The sequence below is a fragment of the Sphaerodactylus townsendi genome, linkage group LG12, assembly GCF_021028975.2.
Source record: "Sphaerodactylus townsendi isolate TG3544 linkage group LG12, MPM_Stown_v2.3, whole genome shotgun sequence".
Classification (NCBI taxonomy): Eukaryota; Metazoa; Chordata; class Lepidosauria; order Squamata; family Sphaerodactylidae; genus Sphaerodactylus; species Sphaerodactylus townsendi.
In genome coordinates this window covers 40,107,036-40,133,949 of record NC_059436.1, presented here as the reverse complement: position 1 = coordinate 40,133,949, position 26,914 = coordinate 40,107,036, and the positions used below count along the sequence as shown (strand labels likewise).

The 26,914-nt window shown below is 46.0% G+C and overlaps 1 protein-coding gene across 4 annotated transcripts in view; it reads right to left on the bottom strand.

The window, feature by feature from the left end:
• Nucleotides 1-26,914, bottom strand: part of ARRDC1 (arrestin domain containing 1) — a 71,935-nt gene that overhangs the window by 27,452 nt on the left and 17,569 nt on the right. For all 4 annotated transcript variants that reach the window (XR_007245952.1, XM_048513335.1, XM_048513336.1 and 1 more), the window contains exon 2: nucleotides 6,811-6,921. Coding sequence is in view for 3 of the 4 variants with exons in the window: in XM_048513335.1 (XP_048369292.1) it covers nucleotides 6,811-6,921 (111 nt within the window). In the remaining variant the exon portion in view is untranslated. The remainder of the gene's footprint in view (nucleotides 1-6,810; nucleotides 6,922-26,914) is intronic.

The window sequence follows — 26,914 nt, the reverse complement described above, 5'->3', positions numbered from 1 at the left end:
ACACCGCAACAACAACAGTATAACACAGTCAATCAAATCAGATCATTTCTACTTGTCCGGGAGCGGGGGTAACCCCCACCCCCTCCCTGGACTTGCTGACCGTGGGTCGGGGCCCCGGCAACGTGGAACGCCGGAGAGGAGGCCCGTCGCTTCCTTCGACGGAGGAACGAAGCGCCAGGGAGCCCCATCGCCACGGCAGCTGGAGGAGGGACGAACCAGGAGAGTCAGGACAACTGAGCCTTGTTGGGCTGAAGACGGGAGCCGGAAGTGGGCGCGGAGGAACAGGGGCGGGGTTTTCAACCCCTCAGCCAGCACGGGAGAGGATAAAGGGGGGAAAGCCCAGGAAGGGCGAGGAGGAGGACAAGGAGGAAAGAAGGAGGGAGAGCGCGTGGGTGAAGCAGAAAAGGGAACAGGACCAAGAGAGACAGGGAGGGGACCAACAGAGGGAGTGTTTGAGGCAAGGAGAGAAGAGGACAAAAGGGGTGACAGCCCTGGAGAGGAGGAAGGGCGGGGCTCCATCAGAGGGAACAGGTACTGTGGGGAAGGGAGAAGCCACCAGCCCAGGGGCTAGCAGGGAGGCTTCCCTACTCACCCTTCCTAATGTTCTGTGGGCCCTAGGACAGCTGTGGGCAGCCGGGCCATCCTGTGGCTAAAGCGACTGTCCCACTTAGCCCACTCCCCGGAGAACGGGAGTGAGGCTGGTAGTACCAGCAGCCGGGCAGGGGAAGGCGGGTTGGCAACTGGGGTCCCGCTGGGGACCCCGCCCCGGGCGCAGGACACTACTCTTGTTAAAACACAACCATATAATATTACAATTTGACTAAAAACTGACATTCTTAAAAATTCCCAGAGGTTCAGGCAAAGCAAAGACAGGGGACAGTGCCTATCTGAATATGCTACATTTTGATATCTTCCGCAGAATATTTCAGATGGCATAACACTGAATCTGGCCAAAGAGGAAGCTCTGTGTTGGTTTGGATTTTGGAGCTGGTAAACATATGTAGCGGTATGACCAGCATTAAGTGGCATCCCCGATCTCAGCCTTATTGGCTGAACTATAACTCACTGAAGCCCCTCCCTCCCCAAATCCCATCCTGATCAGCCTCCACCACCAAGATCCCAACCCAAACCTATCAACCCTGCCATGGAGGAAGGGAGCATAAAATCTCACAACGGAGAGCACGTATTAAGAGAATGCAGTGTTGTGTCCACATCAGCCTTGTCTATGAAGCCAAAGATCTGCTCCAGACCCAATAAGCAGATATGCTCTGAGAATTCCCCACTAGGAACCTAATTCTCGGGTGTGTAGCCTCCCCTAGCTTCCATTTGGATTCAGAGGAAAGGAAGCTTCTGCATTCCCAACAATGTTTTTATCAATCTGATAAAAACCCCAGTGAGCCACTACTTGCCCTGTCAATGGAATGGGATTAATGGCAGCGAAGTCCAGTAGCAAACACTGAAGACTTTTTTAAGGATGGACAAGCAGGGAAGGAGGGGAAAAGCTTATGCTCCCCTCTCCCTGCGGCTCAGATCGGAATTGGGTTCAGCCACACCCACCTGTGAATTAGGTTTCCTGCACTAACTCAGAGCACATCAGGTCAATAGGGAGTAGGGCAGGCACCTGGGCTTACAACAAATTTGTAACACGGTCTTGAAATACTTTGTCTGGAGCTGCCAAGAAATGGGGGGGGGGGACCTATAACCCAGCTACACAAAATGTGATGCAATATAAACAGACAAGGTGTGTTACAGTACAACTGTAGATCACCGTACCTTTATAAATTGCATTACTTTTTATGAGGCTGGGTTATAATCCCCCCCTTTTGTATATGATTTGTTTTCTATAATCCGTTGTGTGGTTTATTTATGTGCCAGGGAAGAAGGCTTCTGAAGGCAATGCAGCTGTCTCCCCCCCCCCGCCCCCCCGCCAACCCCACAGCCACAGACCCTCCCCAAAATGTTCTTCCTCAGCCTCTGGTCTCTTAGTAGCTTCCTCCACTGCCAAAAGGCAGCAATCCAGATTCAGTTTGGGGTGTGTTTACTGCAGTGCTTTCCAAAACCCTTGAAGGAAGAGAAAAAAAATTGCAGGGCTGTGTTTGCACAAGGCAGTGATGGGGAAACAGAACGTTTCCTGCCAAAGCTCCTAGAAAAGAGGGGAGCGTCCCGTCAACACACACAAGATCTTGGGACCATCCAGCAGCAGCATCTAAGCCCATGCCTGTACTGTCTGGAGCAGGGGTCCCCAAACTTTTTAAACAGGGGGCCAGTTCACTGTCCCTCAGACTGTTGGAGGGCCGGACTAAAAAAAACTATGAACAAATTCCTATGCACAAATGATTGTAAAATGTTTGATTTCACCTTTCAGCCTTTCTGTCATGGTCTATTTTTAGAACAGTGACCAAAGTATGTCAAGTACAGGGTGGGCTCCAAATATTGTTGGGGAGGCTGTGGAATACCTTCCCCTGTAAAAAAAAAAAAAAAGCAGAACTTCCCCAATGAAGCATTCCATCTAACCCAGGATCAGGTATCTTCCTGGGTTCTTTTCTCCCTAGCAGCCAGCGAGCGAGTTGCCAGCCTGGCTGATGCCAATGGGAGTGAGGCGGAACAGAAAGCCTGAGAGCAACACATGAAGTAGCCGAGAGGGAAAGGTGGAGCAGGCGTTGCCACATGTAAGGTTTCCAACTATGGGTCAGAAAATTCATGGAGATTTGGGGGTGCCATCATGTAACTGCAATCAACGGCTGTTGGGGCCGGTTCCTCCTCTCCCTCGAGCCCCCACTGCACATGAATGGAGCCATCGCCGCCATGCCTGGTGGGCCGGATAAATGCCTTCAGGGGGCCACATTTGGCCCCTGGGCCGTAGTTTGGGGACCCCTGGTCTGGAGACATGAGCTACAACAGTCTTTCAACATGCAATGCATTAAAACCATTGTGTCCTGCCCCCCCGCCCCCGCCGCTGCCCCCCACAGGGCCTGTAAAGAAGAAGCTGTCAGACTGGTTTGGCTGCTCCCTCTCTCCTCCCATTTCCTACTTTTTTGGGTGAGTCACCTGAAATTCCCTGCCCCATCCCCCCATCTCCTTCCGCACACATTTACTACAAAGCCCCACTGTTTTTGCCGGCTGGTTTCAAATCGATGCCTCATGAATTATTTGTGCTGCCCCCCCCCCCCACCGTCCAGCACCCTTCGCCAAGCTAAAGGAAGACAACATTCATTCACAGCCAGAGTGTTTGGAGAGAAGCCAGATCCGTCTGCCCTCTAGCACACATGAGTGCCAAGTACTATCTAAACAGGCATCTCCATTTGTGGGTCAAGTCTGTGCCAAACAAGGCAGGTCCGCTCGAGAAGAAATTCCATGCAACCATTCCACTACTTTTACCTATTTACTAGAAAACCTTGTAAAAAAACCCAGCAGAACAGATAAGGGATGCAAGGAAGGGCTATGGAGGAGAAATTTCCCTGAGTCCCTTATACAAATACACATTGATCCTTGCAAGGGGAGAATGCACAAGAGAAATGTTACCTTTACTACCAAAGTATCTTCATGGAGCCACACAAACTGGAATAATGTACTATTGGTGCACTATAGCAATCTTTTACAACTAGGCCCCCATTTTCCTGCCCTGGAAAATTCCAGCTCCTTTTCCATTTACCTCCCCAGGGAATTACCAGCCCCCCACTCCAATTTCCAAGTCCTGAGGAACAGGAGAAAAACTCCCCCCAATCACTGTCTATGAATATCTCCTAGTCTCTATGGTAAAGGCATCAGAAATTTGGGGGAGGCCTTCCCAGACTCTCACCCTAAAGTGACATCCCATCATCCCCAAACTCCACCCCATGTCTCCCAATATTTGCCAAGGAACTGTTACGAATCCTATTTGCAACTTGCTTTTCTTGTGTGGACTTTGCCCTTTCTATCATGAGGTTCATTCTATTTTTCTCTTGCTTAGTAGGTATCCTAGTCGATCAGTCTCAGTTTGCACATATATGTTACTTATCAATGTAATACCACTAGTTTTGGCATATACTGTGAAGTTCCGTATAGCAGTCTGTAACATTCGCCAATCACCGACAGTGCAAACTGTTAGCTATATATTATAGAATTTTAACAACCTTATTATTTTTCTACTTAATTTGTATTTCCCTTCAATTATTTCACTTAAATAAGTTAACTATTTCTTTTTCCTGTTTTGAATTTTGCTGTGATTTGTGCTGGTTATGACCATATGGTCTATGGCTACCAATCTTGATCTTCCTTGATCTCAGATTGCAAATGTCTTAGCAGACCAGGTGCTCAGGAGCATCAGGAGCAGAAGGCCATTGCTTTCACATCCTGCACGTGAGCTCCCAAAGGCACCTGGTGGGCCACTGCAAGTAGCAGAGTGCTGGACTAGATGGATTCTGGTCTGATCCTGCAGGCTAGTTCTTATGTTCTTATGTTCTTATGACGGTCAGGAGTTCGAGCCCCCTGTGGGTTAGATATCCTGGCAGCTGGCTCATGGTCAACTCAGCCATCCATCCATTCCTTGGTCAGTAAATGAGTACCAGTCCTAGCTCATAGCTAGGGGGTAAAGAATAGCCGGGGAAAGCAATGGCAAACTACTCCACAAAAGAGGCTTGCCTATGAAATCACTGCTTGCAGTGGTACCCCAGGGTCGGACACGACTAAAGGGGAAACTTTACCTTTATGACCATATTAATAAAGACCAACTGGGGACTACAGCGATCCAGTTGCAAACAATTGCTACTCTGGAATGATACTGTGCTACCCAATGATAGGCAGACTCAGCCCTTTACTCCAAGGGATCTCCACCCACTACCTAGAGCCGTGGTGGCGAACCTACGGCACTCCAGATGTTCATGGACTACACTTCCCATCAGCCCCTGCCAGCATGGCCAATTGGCAGGGGCTGATGGGAATTGTAGTTCATGCACATCTGGAGTGCCGCAGGTTCGCCACCACTGACCTGGAGGTTAGAACCACTATGGCAGAGTTCTCTACCTATTTGGGGTATTTGGGAAAATATGAGTTGAAGTTAACTTAAATTGATGGGGACAACATGATCAGGACTGACCATGTTTTAGATAGAGGGGTGGCACACTGAAAATACCGGTAGCTGAGCATCACCAAAAGAAGAGGCAGGGAAAGAGAAGCCAGCCTCTGAATCGTCCTCCCCTTCTCCAATTCCTCGTGGTCTGTAGGGGTGAGCCCGCGAACCCAGCAGAACTGTAGAGAGAGCGCTTGGAATGCGGGTGCCGGCTACGGCCTTCTGGGCGCACACGCTCCCCCAACCCCTGCTCCCCCGTGAGTCACGGGTCATGAACTGCCTGACTCGCGGTCACCAGGTGTCCCATACAAAGGGACAAAAGGGCTCTTGCCCTCAGGTGAGGATTAGACCCAGACGCGGATGCTTCCTCCCGCACGTAGCAGCCCGATGAGATCATGCATCACATGATGGTCTCCCGTTCTCCCGCTCTCCCGCCTGCCCGACCCCTTTACACGCCCCCAGTGAAACCCTAATAAAAGGTGCGAGGGGCGAGCACACGGCAGAGTTGCCAGGATCACGGGATCCCGCGCTTCCTGCTACTGGCTCTCTCCACCAGATGAAATCTCCACGTCTCGTCTCTTCCTTGGGGCCTCGCGGTCCTCAATTGTGGATACAAATTTATGCATACCATGTACACAGTGCTTTTCATATTTACCCTGTTCATAGCTTGCCTTCCATTCAAAAGAACTGAAAGGTCATATACATTCACAGCACAAACAGCAAACAAAGGAAGCCCAACGCTTGCTATAAAAATGCCAAGGCCTTGATAGGCAAATGGGTCCCTTCCTAGGGAGCAAGCTGCAAAGAACCCAACACAAGCAAACAAATCCCTGCCCTGAAGAGCTTACAGCTCCTGCACTACTTCAATGCAATTGCAAGGTCGGCTTGCCTTGGCACAGTGCATTCTGGGAGTCACTGGGTAACCATTTTGCGGTACAACAGGACTGTCCCTTGGCAGAGGAGTATGCAGGCCATCCATGGAAGCTCTGCCTCCAAACTGCTTCAAATCTTTTTGGTCTCCTCTCGGATTTTTGAGACTTGAGTATTGGTTGCATACATATCTTTGTAGCCGTAAAAGCTAGAAGCCTGCATTAAAAAAACCAAAACTGCTTCATATTTCCAGTCAGTGCATGGCACTATGCTCGGCACTTGTGTGAAACAGGCACAACGAGGTTGCCAGCACACCTGCCCTGCCTGTTCTTCTGCCCTTATACTCTGTCTCATAAAATGATGTTAGTACACAATGTATTCCTCAACTCAATATGCTGGACCTTCTTTGTTGCAGAATGCTCCACCTAGGTCCTAGTGCCTACCCAGGGAGGGACTGCCCTATAAGGTAGACCAGCAGTGGCGTACGGCCAATGGGGACGAGTGATTGCCTGGGTGGAGCCGTGGTGGGGCAATAGCGGGGCCGGTGCCGCTGCCGCAGGGCGCACTTGTGCCCTGGGTGCAGTTTCCCCTCGCTCCGCCCAGTAAACCAGAAAAACCTTAAGTGGCAAATGTCACACTGAAAGGCAGACAAGCTTTTTACTAAAAAGCAAGTCCAATGTTTTCCCCAACACAATAACAATAATTATGGGGGGGGGGTGGTGGTGGTGGATTTGAGGTAGAGCTGTGGCTCTGAATCGACTCAGGCATCCTTTCGCTGCTTCGTTAGCAAGGGCGATGCTTGGGTCATCTAATTGCAACCCTCTTTGACACCAGGTCACAAATTATGTCAAAAGGAAACCTTGATATCCACAGATCCCCTCCTTCTACCATACCTTTATCTGCCAGGGACAGGGTGCTGTTGAAGTACTGCTCTTCCACTGTCCACGCCGTGTCATTGATTTTGCTCGACACCCCACAGGAGCCCACGCAGATCACCTTGATGGCTAGAAAAAGAAAAAGGAAAGTTGCCAGTCACGATTCTCAGTTCATCAGAATGTCCATTTAGGGTCTTTTTACAGTACTACTGAGCATTCAAGATGTCGGTCTTCATTCATCTCAGCAGTGCTCACAACTGCCCTACAAGGTAGACCAGGCAAACCCCAAATGGCAAATGTCTTTTACTTTTTTACTAAAAAGAAAACAGTAGTCATGATCCAGCTCAAGTTAGCCATGAGTAAAATCCCATCAAGACCAAAGAAATCATCTGGAACAACATTTAAGATGGAAATTATTCACCTCAGAGGTAAGCCCTGTCTTCTTCATACATACAGCTTGTATGTACGAATTGGCCATTCATGTATGCCAGCTTTATGTATGTATGCATGCCAATTGGCCATGATGGTATGGGTTGATGGGAATTGTAGTCCATGAACATCTGGAAGACCAGCGCTGGACATCTCTGGCATAGATTATAATCCAATAATAAATAAATAAATTTACTTGCTTCTCCCTAACAACTCTGTGGTAAGAGAAAGGGAGAAACGACTCCTGAGGATTAACAGGATAAAAATGATACCTATGATCTGGATTGGGGCCACTGCAACTCTCCACAGTCTGCATTTCTTTCCCTGTCCTTTACCAGCTGAACTCTGGAATGAGTGATCACCTTATACGCAAGCCCTTTTCACACTACAGTGGACACACATGCAACCTACATGTATGTGTGTACATCTGTTGGTAAGAAAGAGTCGACATATATTCACGTTACAAATGAAACCAGGGTTAAATGTGGGGTTTCAGTCACACATTTATCTGCACACGCTTGAACGTAACATGATTTTTCTCTATACATAAGAACATAAGAACAAACATAAGAACAAACCAGCTGGATCAGACCAGAGTCCATCTAGTCCAGCTCTCTGCTATTCGCAGTGGTCCACCAGGTGCCTTTGGGAGCTCACGTGCAGGATGTGAAAGCAATGGCCTTCTGTGGCTGTTGCTCCTGAGCACCTGGACTATTAAGGCATTTGCAATCTCAGATCAAAGAGGATCAAGATTGGTAGCCATAAATCAACTTCTCCTCCATAAATCTATCCAAGCCCCTTTTAAAGCTATCCAGGTTAGTGGCCATCACCACCTCCTGTGACAGCATATTCCAAACACCAATCACACGTTGTATGAAGAAGTGTTTCCTTTTATTACTCCTAATTCTTCCTTCCAGCATATTCAATGAATGCCCCCTGGTTCTAGTATTGTGAGAGTTAAGTGATACACTGTACATCGATTTTGGCCCTCTAACAGCCTCAGGAGCCAAAACCCAACTTACAAATCACAATGACTTCACATACAACCTGAATACATCGTATTTCCGTGTGTTGATTGATTCTCATGTTACATTCAACAAGTGTGCAGATGGACATATGATTAAAACTACACATTTATCCAGATCCCAGCACCTACTTTCTATTATAAAGTGAATGCATGTTGGCTTGGTTTTTACAAACAGATGTACCCATGTACATGTGCAATGTGTGTTCAGTCAGGAAAACAGCACAGCAGGAAGGTTTGAGTCCCCTTTCCCTGCATGCTGAGGTTGGGATCCACATCAGGGCTGCATGAGCTTGAGAAACAGGGTGCTTTCAGTACACATCTGCAAACAGACCCAGGGATGAACCCGGGGAAAGCATAACTTAGGCCCACAGAGTCTTTGTGCATCTGTCAGTAAAAGCAGATCCCACAGGCAACACTCATAGAAGGCAAATCTCCTTCAGCTGCTGGCACCGCTGCTAACCTTGCCTGAGAATACAACACAGTGGAGCACAATGAAGCACGAAGCTTAATGGTTTAACGCTAAAACCCCAACTTAATGGTTAAATGTAATGGTTTGTTAACACTTAAACCTCAAGGTAGACAACACAGCTTGGAAAAGGCAACAGAGTCGTCTTTAACTAAGATCTTGCCATTTTTGGTCCGCTAATCCCAGATGGTCCTGGCCTGGTAAACAGAACAAGTAGGTCCAATACTTCAGCAGGTTACTGACAAGCAAGCAAAACAACCGTTTCCCTCCCACTCACCTGCTTGCACAGAAACCATCTGGGTGAGCCTCTTAAACAGGCAGTACACAACAGAGAGACTTAAGGAGGGCTCACCGTGTGGGCTGGACATGCTTTGGTTGACTACTCCCGTAAAAAAAGAAGACTGCCCCAGAGGCCCTGGCAATAGCATAGAGGTTTTTGAAGTGGTCTTTCATTTACTAGGCAGAGAGAGCTCAAAGTGATTCTTGAGCTCGGAGAAGCACACAACCAGACCATAATGCATGCAAAGACCCTCCAGATGCTTATATGCGCAGAAGCAAGCAGAGTGGAGAAGGATGAGGCGTGGCCAAGCATTTAATGGGGGACACCCAAAGACAACTGTCAAGGAACTGAGTTCCACAACCATTTCTTGTTCCTCCAAAGTTTGGTTCAGGCCCATGGCTGGAGCTGCAGGGAGAATCCTCGCGCCTCAAGTACAAAAGTGCTCTGCGCCCCTGCCACTCTCATTGCAGGCAGCACCCAGTGCATCACACACACACCCTGTCCCGCTTAGCGCTACGCCACTGCTACAGCCTGCTCAAATTCAACTGTGCTGGGTATTAGCAAAAATACCATAGCTCTGACCTTTAACAACCGACAAAAAACGGAAATGCTGGAAACTAAAATATGGTCCCACGCTTCACTCCCTGGGACCTCACGGTTGTAAAAACTGGCACCATTCCAGGCAATTAAGCTGATTAAATTATTGCAGTGCCATTGTGAGAAAGGAGGGTTTGTGGCTGCTGTGTAAATCCTGCCTTGTTATCGCGTTCTGACCCTAAAGGTCACCTGGTCAGCAACTGGGTACGAACTGCCTTTGGTCATCAGGCAACAATTTGATTCGTCAATGGGCCCCTGACCATCTCAAATCTTTCGCCAAAAAGACGACTACCCAACCTAGCAATTTGTATTCTAGAACAATTTTAATACAGTTCCCTTAATCATATCTGGAGATGTTTTCTGATTCTGATTTTAGGTAAGTTCAATCTGAATTAGGTAGGTTCAATAGACCCTTTGACTATGTACTATTATTATTATTATTATTATTATTATTATTATTATTATTATTATTATTATTATTATTATTATTATTATTATTATTTATAAACCGCCCTCCCCCGAAGGGCTCAGCTAATTATTTTGTGAAAACTTATTCTGCAAGCGATCTACCTTGCAGGGCTGATTTTGTATTTTCAGGAAGGCTGGAAGTCTGCTCTTTAGCTTCAAGGACATACTAAAGGACCAGTGGCGGTAGTACTGGACTCAGATTTGTGGAGTCAGCTTCAGGGTTAAATATTCTGTTTGGGTTTCCTCCTTTTTTTTGGACTAAGATATGTTGACAGCAGCTGAATCACAAAACCTGAGCAGAGAATGTTAGCTATCAGGAGAACATTTTCCAGCAAGCTATTAATCAAAATATAGTCAGTGATCCTACACTATCCGCAAGCCCGCAAGCATAAAATGGTTCTTACTGGATATTTTTTTTAAGCTTTAAATATATTTCATGTTTTATTGGCTTTATTATTGCACATAATGGATCTCAGTTTCCTGGTAGGAAGGCTGGAGCAAATGTTTTCACCAAAAATAATCAAAGATGGTCTCCCAGGTAGCTCTTCCGTCAGTGAATGCTAAGCCACAGAATCTGCCACATGAAACAAAATGGAAAGCAACGGTTCTGTGCCAAGGAAGATCTTGGCAGCAGAAGGGTGCCAGCCATCTCTGTCCCAACAGCTGTCTGCAATCATGGCAATATAGCCCTACAGGGCAGATCCAAGGAACAGAAATGTGGACCAATGTAAACATATGCTGAGCTCTCTCTTTGGCATTAAAAATATTGACTGTCAACGGAAAAGGGGCTGTCCGGGCATGTCATCCTTGCTTTCATGCTCAGATTTCACACCCATTTTCTCAAATGAGGCTGATCTCCATTGAAGGCAACCACAAGGGCACAGAATATCATGATCAGACCCTGTCTGAGTCTGCCATGTCTCCTGTTCAGATGTGGGAACCTTTCTTTTCTCATTTTCCTCTCCCTGCTGTGCTTATGTTTTTTCACTTTGCTTCTCAGGCAATGTCTTATCTGCTCATTAGATACCCAATGTTGTAGCTCTGTCAGTAGTGTGGAATGTAGGTTTTTTGATCCTGGGGGGAGGCTACTTCATCTCTGGCTCGTGGGACTGGAGGGGTGCCCCCCCTTGGGAACTGGTAGTCAGGGGTGGGGTGACATGTGGGTGGTAACGGGGTATATTGGAGGCTGCATTCCTGCTTGTGCTTAATTCTGGCAATAGAAGTTCAAATGCTTATTCCTGATGTTGTTTCCTAATAAAGATATCAACTGAATACAGTGCCTATTATTGAACAATCTAGGGGCCCTCCTCTCCAAGGACTCCAGCGGCTGGCCTGCTCATTAAGGAAGCCCAACGGATGAGTCAACATGGATGACAGCTGGGTGTAAAGAATGTAAAGGGTTAAACAACAGAAAGACTTTGTGTCATTGCTGGTGTTTCCTGGCCACAGTACCCACTAATGCAGACCCCTCCCATGCAAAACACTTACCCTGTTTCTCCGAAAATAAGACATCCCCTGAGAATAAGACATAGTAGAGGTTTTGCTGAAGTGCTAAATATAAAACATCCCCCAAAAGTAAGACGTAGCAAAGTTTTTGTTTGGAAGCATGCCCGTCGAATAGAACACCAGAGCATGCAGCTGTGGAGCGGAAAAATAAGACATCCCCTGAAAATAAGACATAGCACATCTTTGGGAGAAAAAATTAATATAGGACACTGTCTTATTTTCGGAGAAACACGGTAGCTCTCTCTCTTTCCCATGGCAAGAAAGGTACATCATTGCTAAGAATAAGTGCCATTTCAGCCCAACTGCAGGATTTTAAGGAGGAGGCCTCAGTTTTTCTTGGCACAAAATTTTTTTCTTGGCACAAAATTTTGAGGACTAGAAATTTTAATTTCAGGGTTAGGCAAAAACCAGAGATTCACTGTATCAAGTTCTAGGACCAGTTCTGAACTTATCACTCAGGGCTAAAAAACAAAATCCCAGTGTACAAATAGCAAACAGCTTTGACGACCTTCCAAAATCAGAACTTTCCCGGAAAAGATAACCCTTCAGTGGCTACACAGGCACACAAATCAAAATGGAGTGAGCTATGAATCAGTTACGTTGATGCTGAAATCGAGGGTGTTAAACTGACTGTTCACATGAGGGGTGGAGGAGAGAGACAAGCTTGTCTTATCCCATCCGTTGAAATGAAGAGATCTAGCCTTTTACTCATGTGTGTACGTGTGTGTAAACTGTCACAGCCAAGTCAACCCAACTCCGGAATTCTGACACAACATGATAGGTGCAGCAACAAAATGGCTGCCATGAAATGGCTGCTGCGGGAGGCGGAGCCAGTCAAAAACTGATGGTTACAACTTAACTTTAGTAACACAGTACAGATCCTTGTGCCTTTAGGGCAGCAACATTGAAAAGAATCTGCACAGCAGGGGCGTAGCTGCAATGGGGACATCCAAGACAGTTTGTCCCAGGCATCGCCATTGCAGTCACGTAGAGAGGCAGGGCTGGGGCGTTTCAGGGGACAGACATTTCGGGGGCGGGAAAGGTGTGCACGTGCAGTTTGTGCCCCGGGCGCAGTTCTCCCCTCCCTTCGTCATAGCTGCACAGTCAATCAAATTTCCAACAGCCAGTCAGCTACCTTGTTGGGCAAAACTCATACCTGGTTTTGCCCACTTCTGAAACATGTTTGGCAGGGGCCAGAAAAGTTATCGGTGAGCAACACAGCACCCATCGGCACCCCTTCCAAAAGGTTTTCAAAGGCAAGAGAGGTCCTGAGGCACTTTCCCATCGTGCGCCCCTAGATAGCAAGCTTGGACTTCCTTGATGCTCGATACCTGATGCACAAGCGTGAGCGCTCCAGGGAAATAAACCTGTCCATCTGACGTTCCCTCCCTCTTGCACCACAAAAAGAAATAAGCTTTCAATAGAGACCAGAAAACAGCAGCATTAACCATTCATGTGTCCTTCCTTTGAGGACAAAAGAATTCTAAATGCATACTCAGTCTCCCAAACAAAAGCTTCACAGCAGAATTGCACCTTCACAGATCGGGGGAAAGGTTACAGCTCTCCTCTGCACCCAAAAGAATGAAATGAAGCATCTCCAGGTCACTAATGCTAGCCATCAAAGCCTAGGCAGATTTCTTGCAGAAGCACAGAGCACTTTGTTGCCAATGTATTTTTTTTTAAATGCAGATTGCTTGATTCAGACAGTTGCGGCCGCTACACCATCCTTGAACAGTTTGCCTGATGACCTAATGGGAGAAGAGGATGCACAGACGGAAAAGCAGAATTGCACTTCTGGCTTCAGGCAAACTCATTCTGGATGGATGGCTGTGAGTAAACAGTTTTCCATTGCTTTGAACAACACATGCCCTAGACTTTATACACATTTCTGGGTTTACAACACACACACCCCGCCAAACACAACCTTTACAACTTCCTCCTCTGAAAAGGAGAAGTGATGTGAATTCTTTTACATTAAAAAGAAGATAAAATTCTTCCATCAACAGATTTCCATAGAACAGTTCTCGCTATTTAATCTTTCTGCCTCCCAGAATCAAGAAAAATAAGCAATCATGTCGCTGGGGAACAAGATGAACCTTGGCCAGCACCTGTCAAGTCCCTTGGAGCTCTTCTAATCTAATCTGGAGAACTGGGTTTGATTCTCCACTCCTCCACCTGAGTGGCAGAGGCTTATCTGATGAACCAGATGTGTTCTCCTACATTCCTGCTGGGCAACCTTGGGCTAGTCATAGTTCTTCGGAACCCTCTCAGCCCCACCTACCTCACAAGGTGTCTGTTGTGGGGAGAGGAAAGGAAAGGAGCTTGTAAGCCACCTTGAGTCTCCTTACAGGAGAGAAAGGTGGGGTATAAATCCAAACTACTGCTGCTGCTATTGCTGCTACTCCTCCTCCTCTTCAACAAATCTTGCCAAACAGGCAAGTATAAGCCTTTCTTGGATCCACAATGCACTAGCACTGGTAACCACTCTCTGGCAATGCAGCACAAGGCAGAAATCTACAAACTTCACAAGTAGCTAGGAAAGCTGCCTCCTTGCCAGTTTCTGGCCAGAATTAAGTACCTAAAAGGCCAAGAAATTGTTTAAGGGGTCACTAAATATAAAACGACTCAATATCAAAAACACACATGTATCTATTACAAATTAAAATAATCCACACTGGTAGATGATTTCAAAAACAGTCATGTTTCAGCCAACTGGCCTTCCTCAGTGATCAAAAGTAGTACAGCAAAACTGTGTCAAACTACCCGACTACAAATTGCAATTGTAATGTTGAAGAGTTGTTTAAATTGGCACCACACAGTCATGTCCCAAGAGTATAATACAATGTGCCCATCATGCCCAATTCTGCTAGCTAGGGCAAAATCTTATAATGCCACAGTCATAGGAAATTCTTCTGGTCTGGAGCAAATTTGCTGAGGAAAACCAGTTGGTCAGAATGTGTGTTTTTAAGCGTCAAAAAAGTATCCTATTGGACCCTCCTGTGTATTATAATTGTGATACTATAAGTATAAGATAGATGATTATGGGTCTTTTACAAATGTAGACGATTCTTTTGGTAATAAATAAATTGGTGTTTTTGATATTTAGTAGTTTTATATTTAGTGGCCCCTTAAACAGTTTCTTGACCTTTTAGGTACTCAAAGCTAGTTCTGAAGGGTTAAGTTCTTTCCCCTCTTTTTTAGAAAATGCAGATTGTGCCATCTTCCAAAGACTCTTATCTTTGTTTGTAGGACCCTGTTCCGAGATCTTATGCAAAACCAGAAGGAAATTCTGCATCCAAATTCCTTCCCAAGTAAAGCTACATTCCAAGGGCTGATACCAAACAACTTTTTTTGTACCAGATCCTGAAGTCAGGGTATGGATTTGAGGGGAAGGAGGAGGGGTGTGGGGACAATTTTCCGCCCCCGCATCAGTAAATGGCCACAATCCGGGACTTTTGACCCCATATGTCCCCCTGGGTGGTATGCCCCTGGCTGCCAGTCTTGTTCAACACCCTCATACTAGTTTTTCTTTTCTCTAAGTGCCATGTCATCTATCATGAGAAACCTGCTAGATGACACAAAATGTCCATATAATGGATGCCAGACAGGCTAGTTACATCATTGGTGGGAGAGCCAACCAATGATCGCCCGAAGACAGCAGTTGGCTCTCAGAGACATATGGAGAGTGCCCTTCAAATACCAACTGATATTCAGAGATATGCTGCCTCTAAATATGAAGGCTTAATTCAGACACCACAGCTACCGGTAGTAGCTACTGCTGGGTTTTCCTCTGTTAGCACCTCTATCCCTTTCTCTTACCTGGATGGCCCAGGCTGGTCTGATCTCACAAGATCTCAGAAACTAAGGAGGATTGACTCTGGTTAATACTTAGGGCCACTCCCCACTTACCTCGTCTGAGTGCAACCCCGCAGCGACCCCTCGTAGAAAAGCCTCCGTGGCTTTTGACAACGGAGACATTTGTTCCCCACTCATTTTCCATTCAGGAAATAGTGCGGGGTTCCACATCAAGAGTCAAAGAGGCAATCGAGCGTTCTGATTGGCTGGCACGCGTGTGCATAATTTACACGTGGGAGTTGCAGCCAGCCGAAAGCGGGGCTCCATTTTGATTGGCTGACCCTAAAAAGTTCGGCTTGGATAAGCTGAACGCATATTTGCCATCGCCTGCAACATGCTGACGCTGCCACTTACCTGTTGCAAATTGCTTGGGCAGAAAAATGAAAGTAACATCGCTTTCGCTTTACACCGCCGACAACCCTCTCCTCACCAGCACTTTGCCAACCTCCAAACCAGTGCAGCTCGAAAGCAAAAAAAGAGCAATGTTGGTAACGCCTTGTTGTGCACACGCCTCACCTTCCGAAGCACTTTCTGGCAGGAGTACCCTCCCTAAAGAAAATGGCGGGTTCCTGCTTCCTGATTACCGGAAGCCGCGCGTCAGAGCCGAATCAGCCATGTGTAAACAGCCAAGGTTCCTTTCACCCCCCCCGCGGCACCTCCAAGGGTTTTTGAAAATGTTGCTCTTTTCAGAGGAGCTAATTTGCCGCGCGACAAGGAGGTGGGAGAGCGGCAAATTAAGGGCAGCTGTGCAGTGGGCGCTGGTGACGTGGGGAACGTCCATCCTCCTCGTGTCTTTTAAAGAGGTGCCCCCACGGCTTATGGTGAGTGGGGAGTGGCCCTTAGAAGGGAGGCCACCAAAGAATACCAGGGTTGTTATGCAGAGGAAAGCAATGGCAAACTACCTCTGAGTGTTTCTTGCCTTGAAAATCCTACTGGCTGTAAGTCAGCAGATCAGCTGTGTAGGTTGACAATATGTTACACAAACAGTCCTCTTTTAAACACATTGCCAAATCTTTCAACAATGAATTCCACAAGCTGATGACACATTTTTCATTTTTCTTTTGTTGATCCTTGACAGCTGGCTAAACTTCCTTGAGCGCCCCCAGGAAACAAGATTCCTTCTAGACCAGGGGTAGGGAACTCATAGGGTTCGAGATGCATGCTGCTCTTCTGCTCCTGCACTGCGTCTACTCTGTGCCGGTGCCACCAGCTTCATCCTTGCCCACCCTGCAGGCAGCAGGGCGGGCGCACCAACATGCCGCAGGCTTCCCCTCTCGCCAGCTCCGTTCAAGCGGGGCGGGCGCTTTCCCGGCGGCCGGCAAGGCCGAGCCACTGGCCCCCATCCTTGCCCGCCCTGCAGGCAGCAGGGCGGATGCATCCATGCTCTTCTCAGAATGAGCGGAGTAAAAGGTTAAAAAAAAACCCAATATATACAGTGTTATCTTTATTTTAAATGTCAAAAATTATTTGCGGCTCCAAGTGTTTTCTTTTCCCGTGGAAAACGGGTCCAAATGGCTCTTTGAGTGTTAAAGGTTCCCTACCCCTGATCTAGACACTTCCTCCCCATTATGCGCGATTTTATAAGTCTCTACCATACCCATTTTTAGGTACCTTTAAGCTAAGAGCAAGTACGTCTCGTGCTCAATAAATTTCAGGTTCTGGGTTTTTTTAACCTGAAAATTGTCAGTAACAGCCGAATAAAGCCAATGAGTATCTGCTTTATTCAGATTTACTGAAAATGTCCTCAAGGGCTTAAGAAACTGCGGGAAGGTACAACTGCCCCTGCTGGCATTTCCCAGAGGGGAAGTGAGCTCCATGCCAAGTTCTCCCTCCTCCACCTGCCAGTTTCTCACATCCCGGAGGGCTTGGAAAATATTGGCAGAGGAGAGAACTTCAGCCTGTGCTGAGCCTGCCCAATGCAGCATGGAATTATCTCCCTGCCCCCACTGGCTCCCAAATCCACACGAACCTGGGAAATGGTGACCAGAAAAGGGATTTTAAAAAGGTTAAGTTTCCCCTTCAGTTGTGTCTGACCCTGGGGTACCACTGCGAGCAGTGATTTCATAGGCAAGCCATTTTTGTGGGGTAGTTTGCCATTGCTTTCCCCAGCTATTCTCTACCCTCTAGCAATGAGCTAGGTACTCATTTACCGACCAAGAAATGGATGGCTGAGTTGACCATGAGCCAGCTGCCAGGATATCTGACCCACAGGGGGCTCGAACTCCTGACCGTGTGAGTGGCAGTGCAAGCACTTAACCACTATGCCACGCGGCTCCTAAAAAGGGATTTAAAAAGCCGAAAAAGCCATAGGTTATTCAGCTTTGTCAGCACCAGGTGTATTTGACTTTTCCAAATGCACCTGCTTTTTTAATCTGTAAATTAAGAATTTTTTAAAAGCACATGGCTTTTTTCCGTTTCTTTTTGTGATTTTGGTTTACTAAATCGCCATCCCCACTGCGTTTGTAGGGGCTTTCAGCTTCTCTCTCCTTTAAAAACAAGAGCAAGAACTAGAACTCAGAATACTTCTGCTATTTTCCTGTATTCCCCTGAGTGACAGCACACAAAAAGCCCGACTTATTCTGTGGGGCCGGAAAGAACACTTCTTGAGCTCACAAATGCTAAGCTACCATTTTTTTAAATTAAACTGACAGTTTGGGCCCAAAGTTTAACACACTCACACAGCTTCGTGTCGATCGATCCCCAAGTCGATAATTGCTGCATTTTACCAAAGATGTCAACTGTGAAGAACAGATGAAGCTACTCTAATGAGGAAGTAAAGCAGAAAGAAACACAGCTAACCTGCAAGGTGGTATTATGGGGAAACACGTTTCAGTTAGATTCATAGCTGGCAAGCCATTCCACAGCAGTGATTAATGTATTGTCACATTCCAGCCCTGTTTCTACTCCAGAGCTGACTGTCACCCTCATGTGATTCTGAGCAGACCAAGGTTGTGAGACAGGCTGGGTCTTGTTCATCAATTAAGCTTTAGGGCTGAGTCAGAATTTGAACCCAGATCCTCCCTGTCCCAAATCTGATAACACCTGTTATTTGACACTGGCTGCCAGATAACGTCCCAGATAGCCTGATTCTTATCAGGAGGCTCTCCATTTACTTGGCACTTCTGAGAAGTCTACCATGTAGGTCTTACAGCTTTCAAGAGACTTCCTGTATGTGCCTTCGGATCATTCTGAGCACCCCAAAAGATAGGGGTCCAGTGGAAGAGAACCAAACCAACATAGCTGTACAAAACGAATAATACTCAAACACAGAACCTATTTTGGGTCCACTGTACACTGGAGGTTGCTTCTCTAATAAGTAATTCTATTTGTCTCCTCTACCTGCATTTTCTGGTACCCACCATTATCACACCCTGATGAGGTCCCTCCAGAGGCACCACCCCAAATATCCAGCAGTTTTCTTACCAGGAGCCACCAGCCCTAAGAGCAGCAGAGAGAAAATGGAAGGAAAACAGGGGCAGAGGAGAGATCCGTTTGCTCAAACCTCTGAGAGCTCAGAGAATCCCAGAGGAGGGAAATTTGAAAGGGGTTGTTTGAAATTGTTCCCTGCTCAACAAAGACCAGTTTTAGCGCACTTCCCAAACCTTCCATCCCACCTTAACTTGACCATATAACTGAATCCCAGGTGAGGCTGGGCAAATGAAGGAACCCAGCTATGCGGACAGTCAGTGGTCATGGTTCTTAGGTTTGGGATTTTCAGGGACAAGAAGCATGTTCTTCAAAAAGCAACTTTCTGCCTCAGTAGCACGCCCAAGGGTTTATTATTTTATATCTATTGCCAGCATGGTGTAGCGCTTAAGAGTGATGGACTCTAATCTGGAGGAAACAGGTTTGATTCTCCACTCTTCCACATGAAAAGTCGAATATAGTCTGAAGAACCAGGTTTGTTTCCCCACTCTTACACATGAAGCCTGTTGAATGACTTTGGGTCAGTCACAGCTCTCTCCGAACTCTCTCAGTCCCACCTACCTCTGCTGCAGCGAGAGGAAAGGAAGGTGATTGTAAGCCACTTTGAGAAACAGGTAAAGAAAACCTGGGTATAAAAACCAGATCTTATAAATGCCTTTAATTTTTTAATTTTGATAAGGTTTCAAAAACTATTGCACATTTGAATTGTGTACTTTGCCCTGCTTTCCAGTCATTGCAAGTGGCACTGAGGTAAAGGTGGCTGTCTCTTCTAGCATTCATGTCAAACCCTATGTATGAACACTAAGGCCTGATGCAGAAATGGCCTGCCATTTTGAAACAGAGAGGGGCACAGTAATGTTTCAAGCTGCTGACATATGAGGAAAACACAGTTATCATTAACCAAAAGACCAAGCCATAGTCTTGGCTTAAAACCGGTTAACCAGCAGCCAGGAGAAGATAAAGAGAACAAGGTGCAAAATTAAGAGTTTATTTAGCTCTTCTGGATCACTACATGTTTTGCAATTTGATTTGTCAGGGGATCTTCTATAGAAGAAGAAGACGAGTTTGGATTTATATCTCCCCTTTCTCTCCTGCAGGAGACTCAAAGGGGCTTACAATCTCCTTGCCCTTCCCCCCTCACAACAAACACCCTGTGAGGTAGGTGGGGCTGAGAGAGCTCCGAGAAGCTGTGACTAGCCCAAGGTCACCCAGCTGGCGTGTGTGGGACTGTACAGGCTAATCTGAATTCCCCAGATAAGCTTCCACAGCTCAGGCGGCACAGCTGGGAATCAAACCCGGTTCCTCCAGATTAGATACACGAGCTCTTAACCTCCTACGCCACTGCTGCTCCTGAGAAATTTCTCAGCTCCCAGGCAGAGTTTTGGACAGAGATGTAGATATGGCTGTTACAGTGAATATGGATACTACACGCATACAGGGGCAGAGCGAGGGGAAACTGTGGCCATGGGGCCGCTTGCGCCTGCCCTGCCACGCCCCTGCCGTGCCCCCTGCATGGCTAGGCCACGCCTCCGCTGCAGCTCCACCTGAGGTGTCGCACCCCCTCTGTCCCATTGGCATTACACCACTGCAGGCATGTCTGGGTTCTCTGGAGATATCTGGAGTTTTGCAATTCACAACAGCATTTCAGTCATTTGATTTGCTGCTAAATAGGCAAACAACTCCTTTGAACCTAGCCTTATTCTTAAAATGGCTTTTAGAAGAAGACCAAACAACAGATTTCCGCCTACATCATCATTTTTCTACTTTTACATTGCTGTGCTTTATTTGTTCCATAGTGTCGCATCTGTGATTTTTCCTTTATGATCATCATCCCAGTCCAACCTTCTTCTCCCTCCGTATTAAAAAAAAATTAAGCCCACAGGCAGTAACGTCGTAATGAGATTAAATAAACTAAATGCTATATAATTCATAATCATCATGTTATTAATAGCTGCAACATTTAATCAGATCAAGTAATTAAGCTTCTGACCAACTTTTGAAAAGCGACCTTAATTAGTAAAGCAGTCATTTATTAAAAAAGAAAGAAATTTTTACTGAAACTGCAGGAACCATTTTAGAAGAAGCATTCCCCCTCCAAACGCATGTATGCCAAGGAATACAAAGCATTTGTGCATCAAAACCCAAACGGCTTTGACCGCCAAAGCTGTACATTTAATTCAGTTTATGCTTCTTCAATGCAATCTTTTGCATGCTCACTTCAAAAAAAGTCCTACTGATTACAGTGGAATTTTCTTCCAGAAAAACAGGCTCTAACCTTGCTTCAACTGGGTGACCACTGGAAATCTAATACAGCCATCACAGACACTATTCTGAACAACAGTTGAAACAGCGACATGAAAGAAGTATTTGGCACTCCTGCATCAAAAACATGAAGGGCAACAGGTATATTTGGTATATATAATCCTGTCAAGCAAAGTAACGGGCGGAAATGTGGATTGTGCGGCACATCAAATTAGAATAGTTTATCTCTCAAAAGACCAGCCGTTTTCCCTCAGAAGTTCATTAAAACATAAGCAGAACTTTACTTAACCTGAGAGAGAGATATACATTATATACACAGTATCACATAATAATACCCTGTTTCCCTGAAAATAAGACATCCCCTGAGAATAAGACGTAGCAGAGGTTTTGCTGAAGTGCTAAATGTAAAGCATCCCCTGAAAGTAAGACGTAGCAAAGTTTTTGATTGGAAGCATGCCTATCGAACAGAACACCAGAGCATGCAGCTGTGGAGCGGAAAAATAAGACATCCCCTGAAAATAAGACATAGCGCATTTTTGGGAGCAAAAATTAACATAAGATACTGTCTTATTTTTGGGGAAACACGGTAGTTACATGCACAGCTCATGGTTTGTTACAGTTTGGTTGCATTACAATATCTTTCAGTCTAGTCAGAGCACTTTCTATATATCGTTTGGTTTACAGCAGTGTACAGAGCATCTTTCTTTTAGTTAGTCAGGGAGTCTCCTAGTGTGTGAGGGAACAGAACATCACCAACAGATTTTAACTGTCACCTTCCCGGAATTCCATGCTGCTGTTGTTGCTGCTGCATGCAAAGCAAGGCTGGAAATAGAAATACCTGGAGATTTTGGGGGTGGAGTTGAGGGGGATGGGGAGGGGAGGGACTTCAATGGGGTATAAAACCATGGGCAAATTCCACTTCTCCCAGGTGCAGTTAGAAACATATTTTTTTAATTTTTTATTGTGTCATTTGAGTATTCCATTTTATATTAATACTCTTCTTCATTCGTTTTCAAACAATACATTTTCCCCTTTTTCCCCTCCCCCCTGTATTTTCTTCATAGTTTTATCAAACAAACAGCAGTAAGTTCATTCTTTGTAATCCCTTCTCCCATATCTCCTCATTGACTCCAGCTTCTTTCATCCAGTCCGCATATATTGTCCATATCTTCAAAATTTCGCTCTGTTTATCATGCCACAGTTTATTTTTTGTTATTATTTCGAAAATGTCCAGTGTCACTTGTTCCCAGATATATTCCAACCATTTCTGGATTGTCCATTTGTTCGCAGTTAGAAACATGACCAAAACCGGCTTGACCCTCCAGACTGCCACAGAACGTTAAAAAGAACATCTGTTGCAGAGACGTCACTGCCTACACGAAACCATACCCACAATTGAAAAGCAATCATTCGTACTTGGCTGTATTGTGGATGTGCGAACCCACCTTTATTTTTAGCCTGCTTGAGCTCTAATCAACATTCTGTCGAGGCGGGAAGGTGGATGGGGAAAAAAAGAAAGGCAACGTCATCTGGGAAAGTGGAAACACCATCCCACCCAACTCAGGAATGTTTGCAAAGTCTATCCGCTATCAGAGTGTACAAGAGAAGTTGAAGCAGCCAGTGAAAGCCCTGCTTTTGCTTGGGAGGAGTACAAAATATGGGGAAAATACACTCCCTACATGCGAGACCGGTTTCATCTTTTCAAAGACAGAACTGCCACAGGCACAGTTTCTTAGCAACAGGCACAGAAAGGCTTCAAGTTGTTGATGTCCCGCTAGCTTGGAGTTTTGTCTGCTCCACAGCAGCCTACAGCTTTCAAGGCTACAAATGTGCCAACACGACACTCCAACCCAGCCCTGTGTTTTGAAACAACAGCCAGCCACCTCTGGAAAGCTTGTCAGCAGAGGCCCAGGAGCCACGGCCTCCCTCCTCTTTATCTGATCCCAACAGGCAAGGATTAGCGCTACACGGCCTTCAAACATGGAGGCCCCATTTTCCTATCCTGGATACAAGTCGAAGAGTGACTGCTCGGCTTATTTGTGCCGCACCTCTTTCAGAACCGTCTATGGCAGTGGCTCCAAATCTCACCCTGTCTCCATTGTGTGAAGAAGTTTCCTCTTTCATTTGTTCCAAACCTAGTGCCAAATCAATTCATCTCAGGCCCTATTAGAGAGAAGGGACGATGCCCCTTTTCAGTTCCTAGCATGGACCCATCTCTGAAGAAATGGAAACTGATATTGTGCTTGGTTAGCATGACAGGCAGCTGTTGGGTACAAGCCCCCACTGCCACAGAAGCAAAGGCAAATAAAAGAGCACTGGCAATTGCGGAGCAGGAAGAAGGTAGAAATTCAGCACAGTAGACACTTCTTTTAAAGAATGAGTCATTGGTGCCAAAAAGGCTACCAGCAACTGGCTTTATTTACATACCATGCACGCAAAACCACACAAAACATTATATGAATATTTCCTCATGACGTTTCACCTGCCACAGATGCAGGCGAAATGTCAGGAGAAAATGCTACTAGAACATGCCCCTACAACCAGGAAACCACACAACACCCCAGTGATTCTGGCCTTGAAAGCCTTTGACAATACATTATATGAATATATTGCACAGGTTTTTTGCACTATATGCATACACATATACCCAACATATTTGTGTACATAATATGGACATAAATGTCAATACATCTAATTCTCAACGTGGCCTCATCTGTGGATACTTAAATCTAGAGATGGGGGCCACAGACAAACAAAACATACGTTTCCACAACCCGAGAAAAGCCTCCGGTTTGCGCAAAAAAAAGTGAAACCAAAAAAACAAACAAGCATGGGGTGGTGCTTAAAAGCAAATAAAAGAAGCAGCACGTACACATTTAAGAAGCATTACTTCTCCCCATCGATTATGGAACCTCCCCATTAACTAGAGGGCACAGTGTCATAATGGGTCTGCTCCATTGTGGAGGTCAATGCAGAGCAAGGCCACCTGATCCCACTGGCTTTTCTGCACACACTGAATATGCTAATACCCTAACCTTGAGCTTTCTGAAGTCCCTACGATTAAACAAGCAGGGAAGCTTTGCAAGGGAGCATTAAAGCAGCTCCACTGTGTGCCAGGATTTCTGTATGGTTTTGCCCGAGTGGGTTGTTGGTACACAGCTGCAATTACAAAGTTTGGTCGCAGCTAACTCCCCCTCCCCACCTCTGAATGTAGGACAACAGGACATCTTGTTTTTTGGAGAGCTTATTCTGTAAGCCATTGGGGGAGAGGCTGCATTTCATGTCATTCCAGGGTGGCAGGAAGCATTCAAATAGAAAAGATTAGGGTTAGAAAATAATGAATGGGTAAAATGGCCAAGGGGATAAGCAATTATGGTTGCTCCAGCACAAAGTTCAGTAAGAACTGGTTTATATGTTCGGCAGGATCAAGTGGTAAAGCTCTTCCTGGACTGTGTCATTTTAGGTGGCTGGGAATGTCAGTATGTTGAAATATGACTCAATATTAAAAAAATATTGTGTGAAGTGATTGAACACGTCAAGCTGCCTTTATGCTAAATCAGACCCTTTGTCCAAAAATATTAAATATTGTCTGCACTGACAGGCAGCGGCATTCCTGAATCTCAAACATATACTCTGCCTCATTTCTTTAACTCAATTGAACCTTCTGAATGGGGCTGGTAAAGCAAAGTTTCATGGTGGGGCAGGGGCGGAGTGAGAGGGAACTGCCCTGCACCCCTGCCACACACCCCGGCCACGCCCCTGCATAAGCACACATTGTGCCCCCATCCCCTTGGTGCTACGCCACTGTGGTGGGGGACTTCATCTTCCCTTGCACATCCCTGCTCAGACTGTTTCCTCTTCCCCTCCTCCTGGCAGCCCCCATTTCCTTTCCTTACCTTTCCTTACTTGCTTCTCCTTCCCATCCACCAACTTTTTATCTACCCTCCATCTCCAGCTATACTTATTTTTTATTTCATTTATACCCAGGTTTTCTCCTCAATGGGAACCCAAAGCAGCCTACAGCTCTACCATTTTATCCTAACAACCCTGTGAGGCAGTTATGCTGGGAATGTGGAATATGCCCCAGGTCACCAAGTGAGCTTCCATGGCGGAGTAAGAATTCAAACCTGGGCTCCCAGATCCCAGTTTGAAATGCTACCAACTGCAATACACTATGTTTTGTGCGGTGGCTGTTGTTGAAAAGTACTGAGCAGCTGGGCTTTTCAGTGGTTGCTGCCAAGCCTGGCCCAGATGAGTCCTTCCTCAAAGACCAAAACTGGTCTGGAAAACTCCCCCCATCTTAACTGACAAAAACGAAGGCTTGAAGGATGGCAATATTGTAGTTGCTTAGCAACATCTACACTGGCCACTGCAGAGAACATTTGATACCTCCATTATCAAGTTCGTCTAGAAAATGCATTATTGAGGGTGAACTTTCAGATTCCTAGTGCATCTAGGAGTGCCCTTATCCATCTGGACACCCTTGCAACGTTGCTCTTTCTAGGACGGGGAAGGCTCACTCCCCCTTTCCCACAAGAGGTTGAGGCAGAAAAACAGCCAGCAATAAAACTATCCACCATGAGGTTTGAGTGAACTTGTTAAAAGCAAAAGGAGCTGGGTGTGTGCAAGAGAAGGGAGAGAAATCTGTGTTACCCCAAAGTACTTTGTCCATCTGAGTAATGCAATTAACATATGTAATCAATCCAGGATGTACCATCCCTTCACAAAGCAATGCAAGACCAGGCCAGACAGGATCCCTTATTGCAAAACTTTGATGTAAAATGAGCCAAGAGAAATCTCCCTCTGAGACTCTGGCAGAAGGTCAGCACAGCCTCGCTGTCCCCTCCCTAAGCAAAAGGGGAAGAAAATGTTAGAGATAAGCTGGGGGAGAATGCTGACTGAAGGTCTGGCCCGCAGGTCTCTTGGAAAGCCAGACACAATTCACAAGGCTCAAGGCCAGCCAACACCTGCCCAGGCACAGAGAATAACAGCAGAAGTATGTGCTGCAGCTAACTGCCGAGGAAGGTTTCTGTTGGTCATTTGAGTCTCACCCAGAAAAAAAACAGTCAATATCAGAGTTATCCCAGTGGGTGGGTGGGTGGGTGGATGGAAGGATGGAAGAAGAAGAAGAAGAAGAAGAAGAAGAAGAAGAAGAAGAAGAAGAAGAAGAAGAAGAAGAAGAAGAAGAAGAAGAAGAAGAAGAAGAAGAAGAAGGAAAGAAGGAAAGAAGGAAAGAAGGAAAGAAAGAAAGAAAGAAAGAAAGAAAGAAAGAAAGAAAGAAAGAAAGAAAGAAAGAAAGAAAGAAAGAAAGAAAGAAAGAAAGAAAGAAAGAAAGAAAGAAAGAAAGAAAGAAAGAGGGAGGGAGGGAGGGAGGGAGGGAAAAGGACAGGGAAGGAATAAGGGTAGGCACAGGGAGACCAGTTCTGTTGGAAACACCATAGCTGCCCTCAACCACTGGCCTGGTGGAATGGCTCCATCTTACAGGTCCTGAAAACCACTGACCAGTCCTGCACTTTCCCAAATTGAAGGGAGGATAGACTAAGCCATTTCCTTATGAAACTTTTTTTAAAAAAATTGATTTCCTTTTACCACCCTTAAACAAAGTTGTAGACCTCATTCATGTATCTCTGCTTGCAATCCACAAATCTTAAAAACTGCTGTAGGAGGAAAGGAGCCATGACCAGCAACAAAACCCTCCAAGTCATTTCACACTGGCAGTGACCAGGGCTCACTATGGGTCAGTTTCAAACCATTTTTGAAAAAAAAATCCATAGCCTTGGAATACCCCTTAACCTACTGCACACTG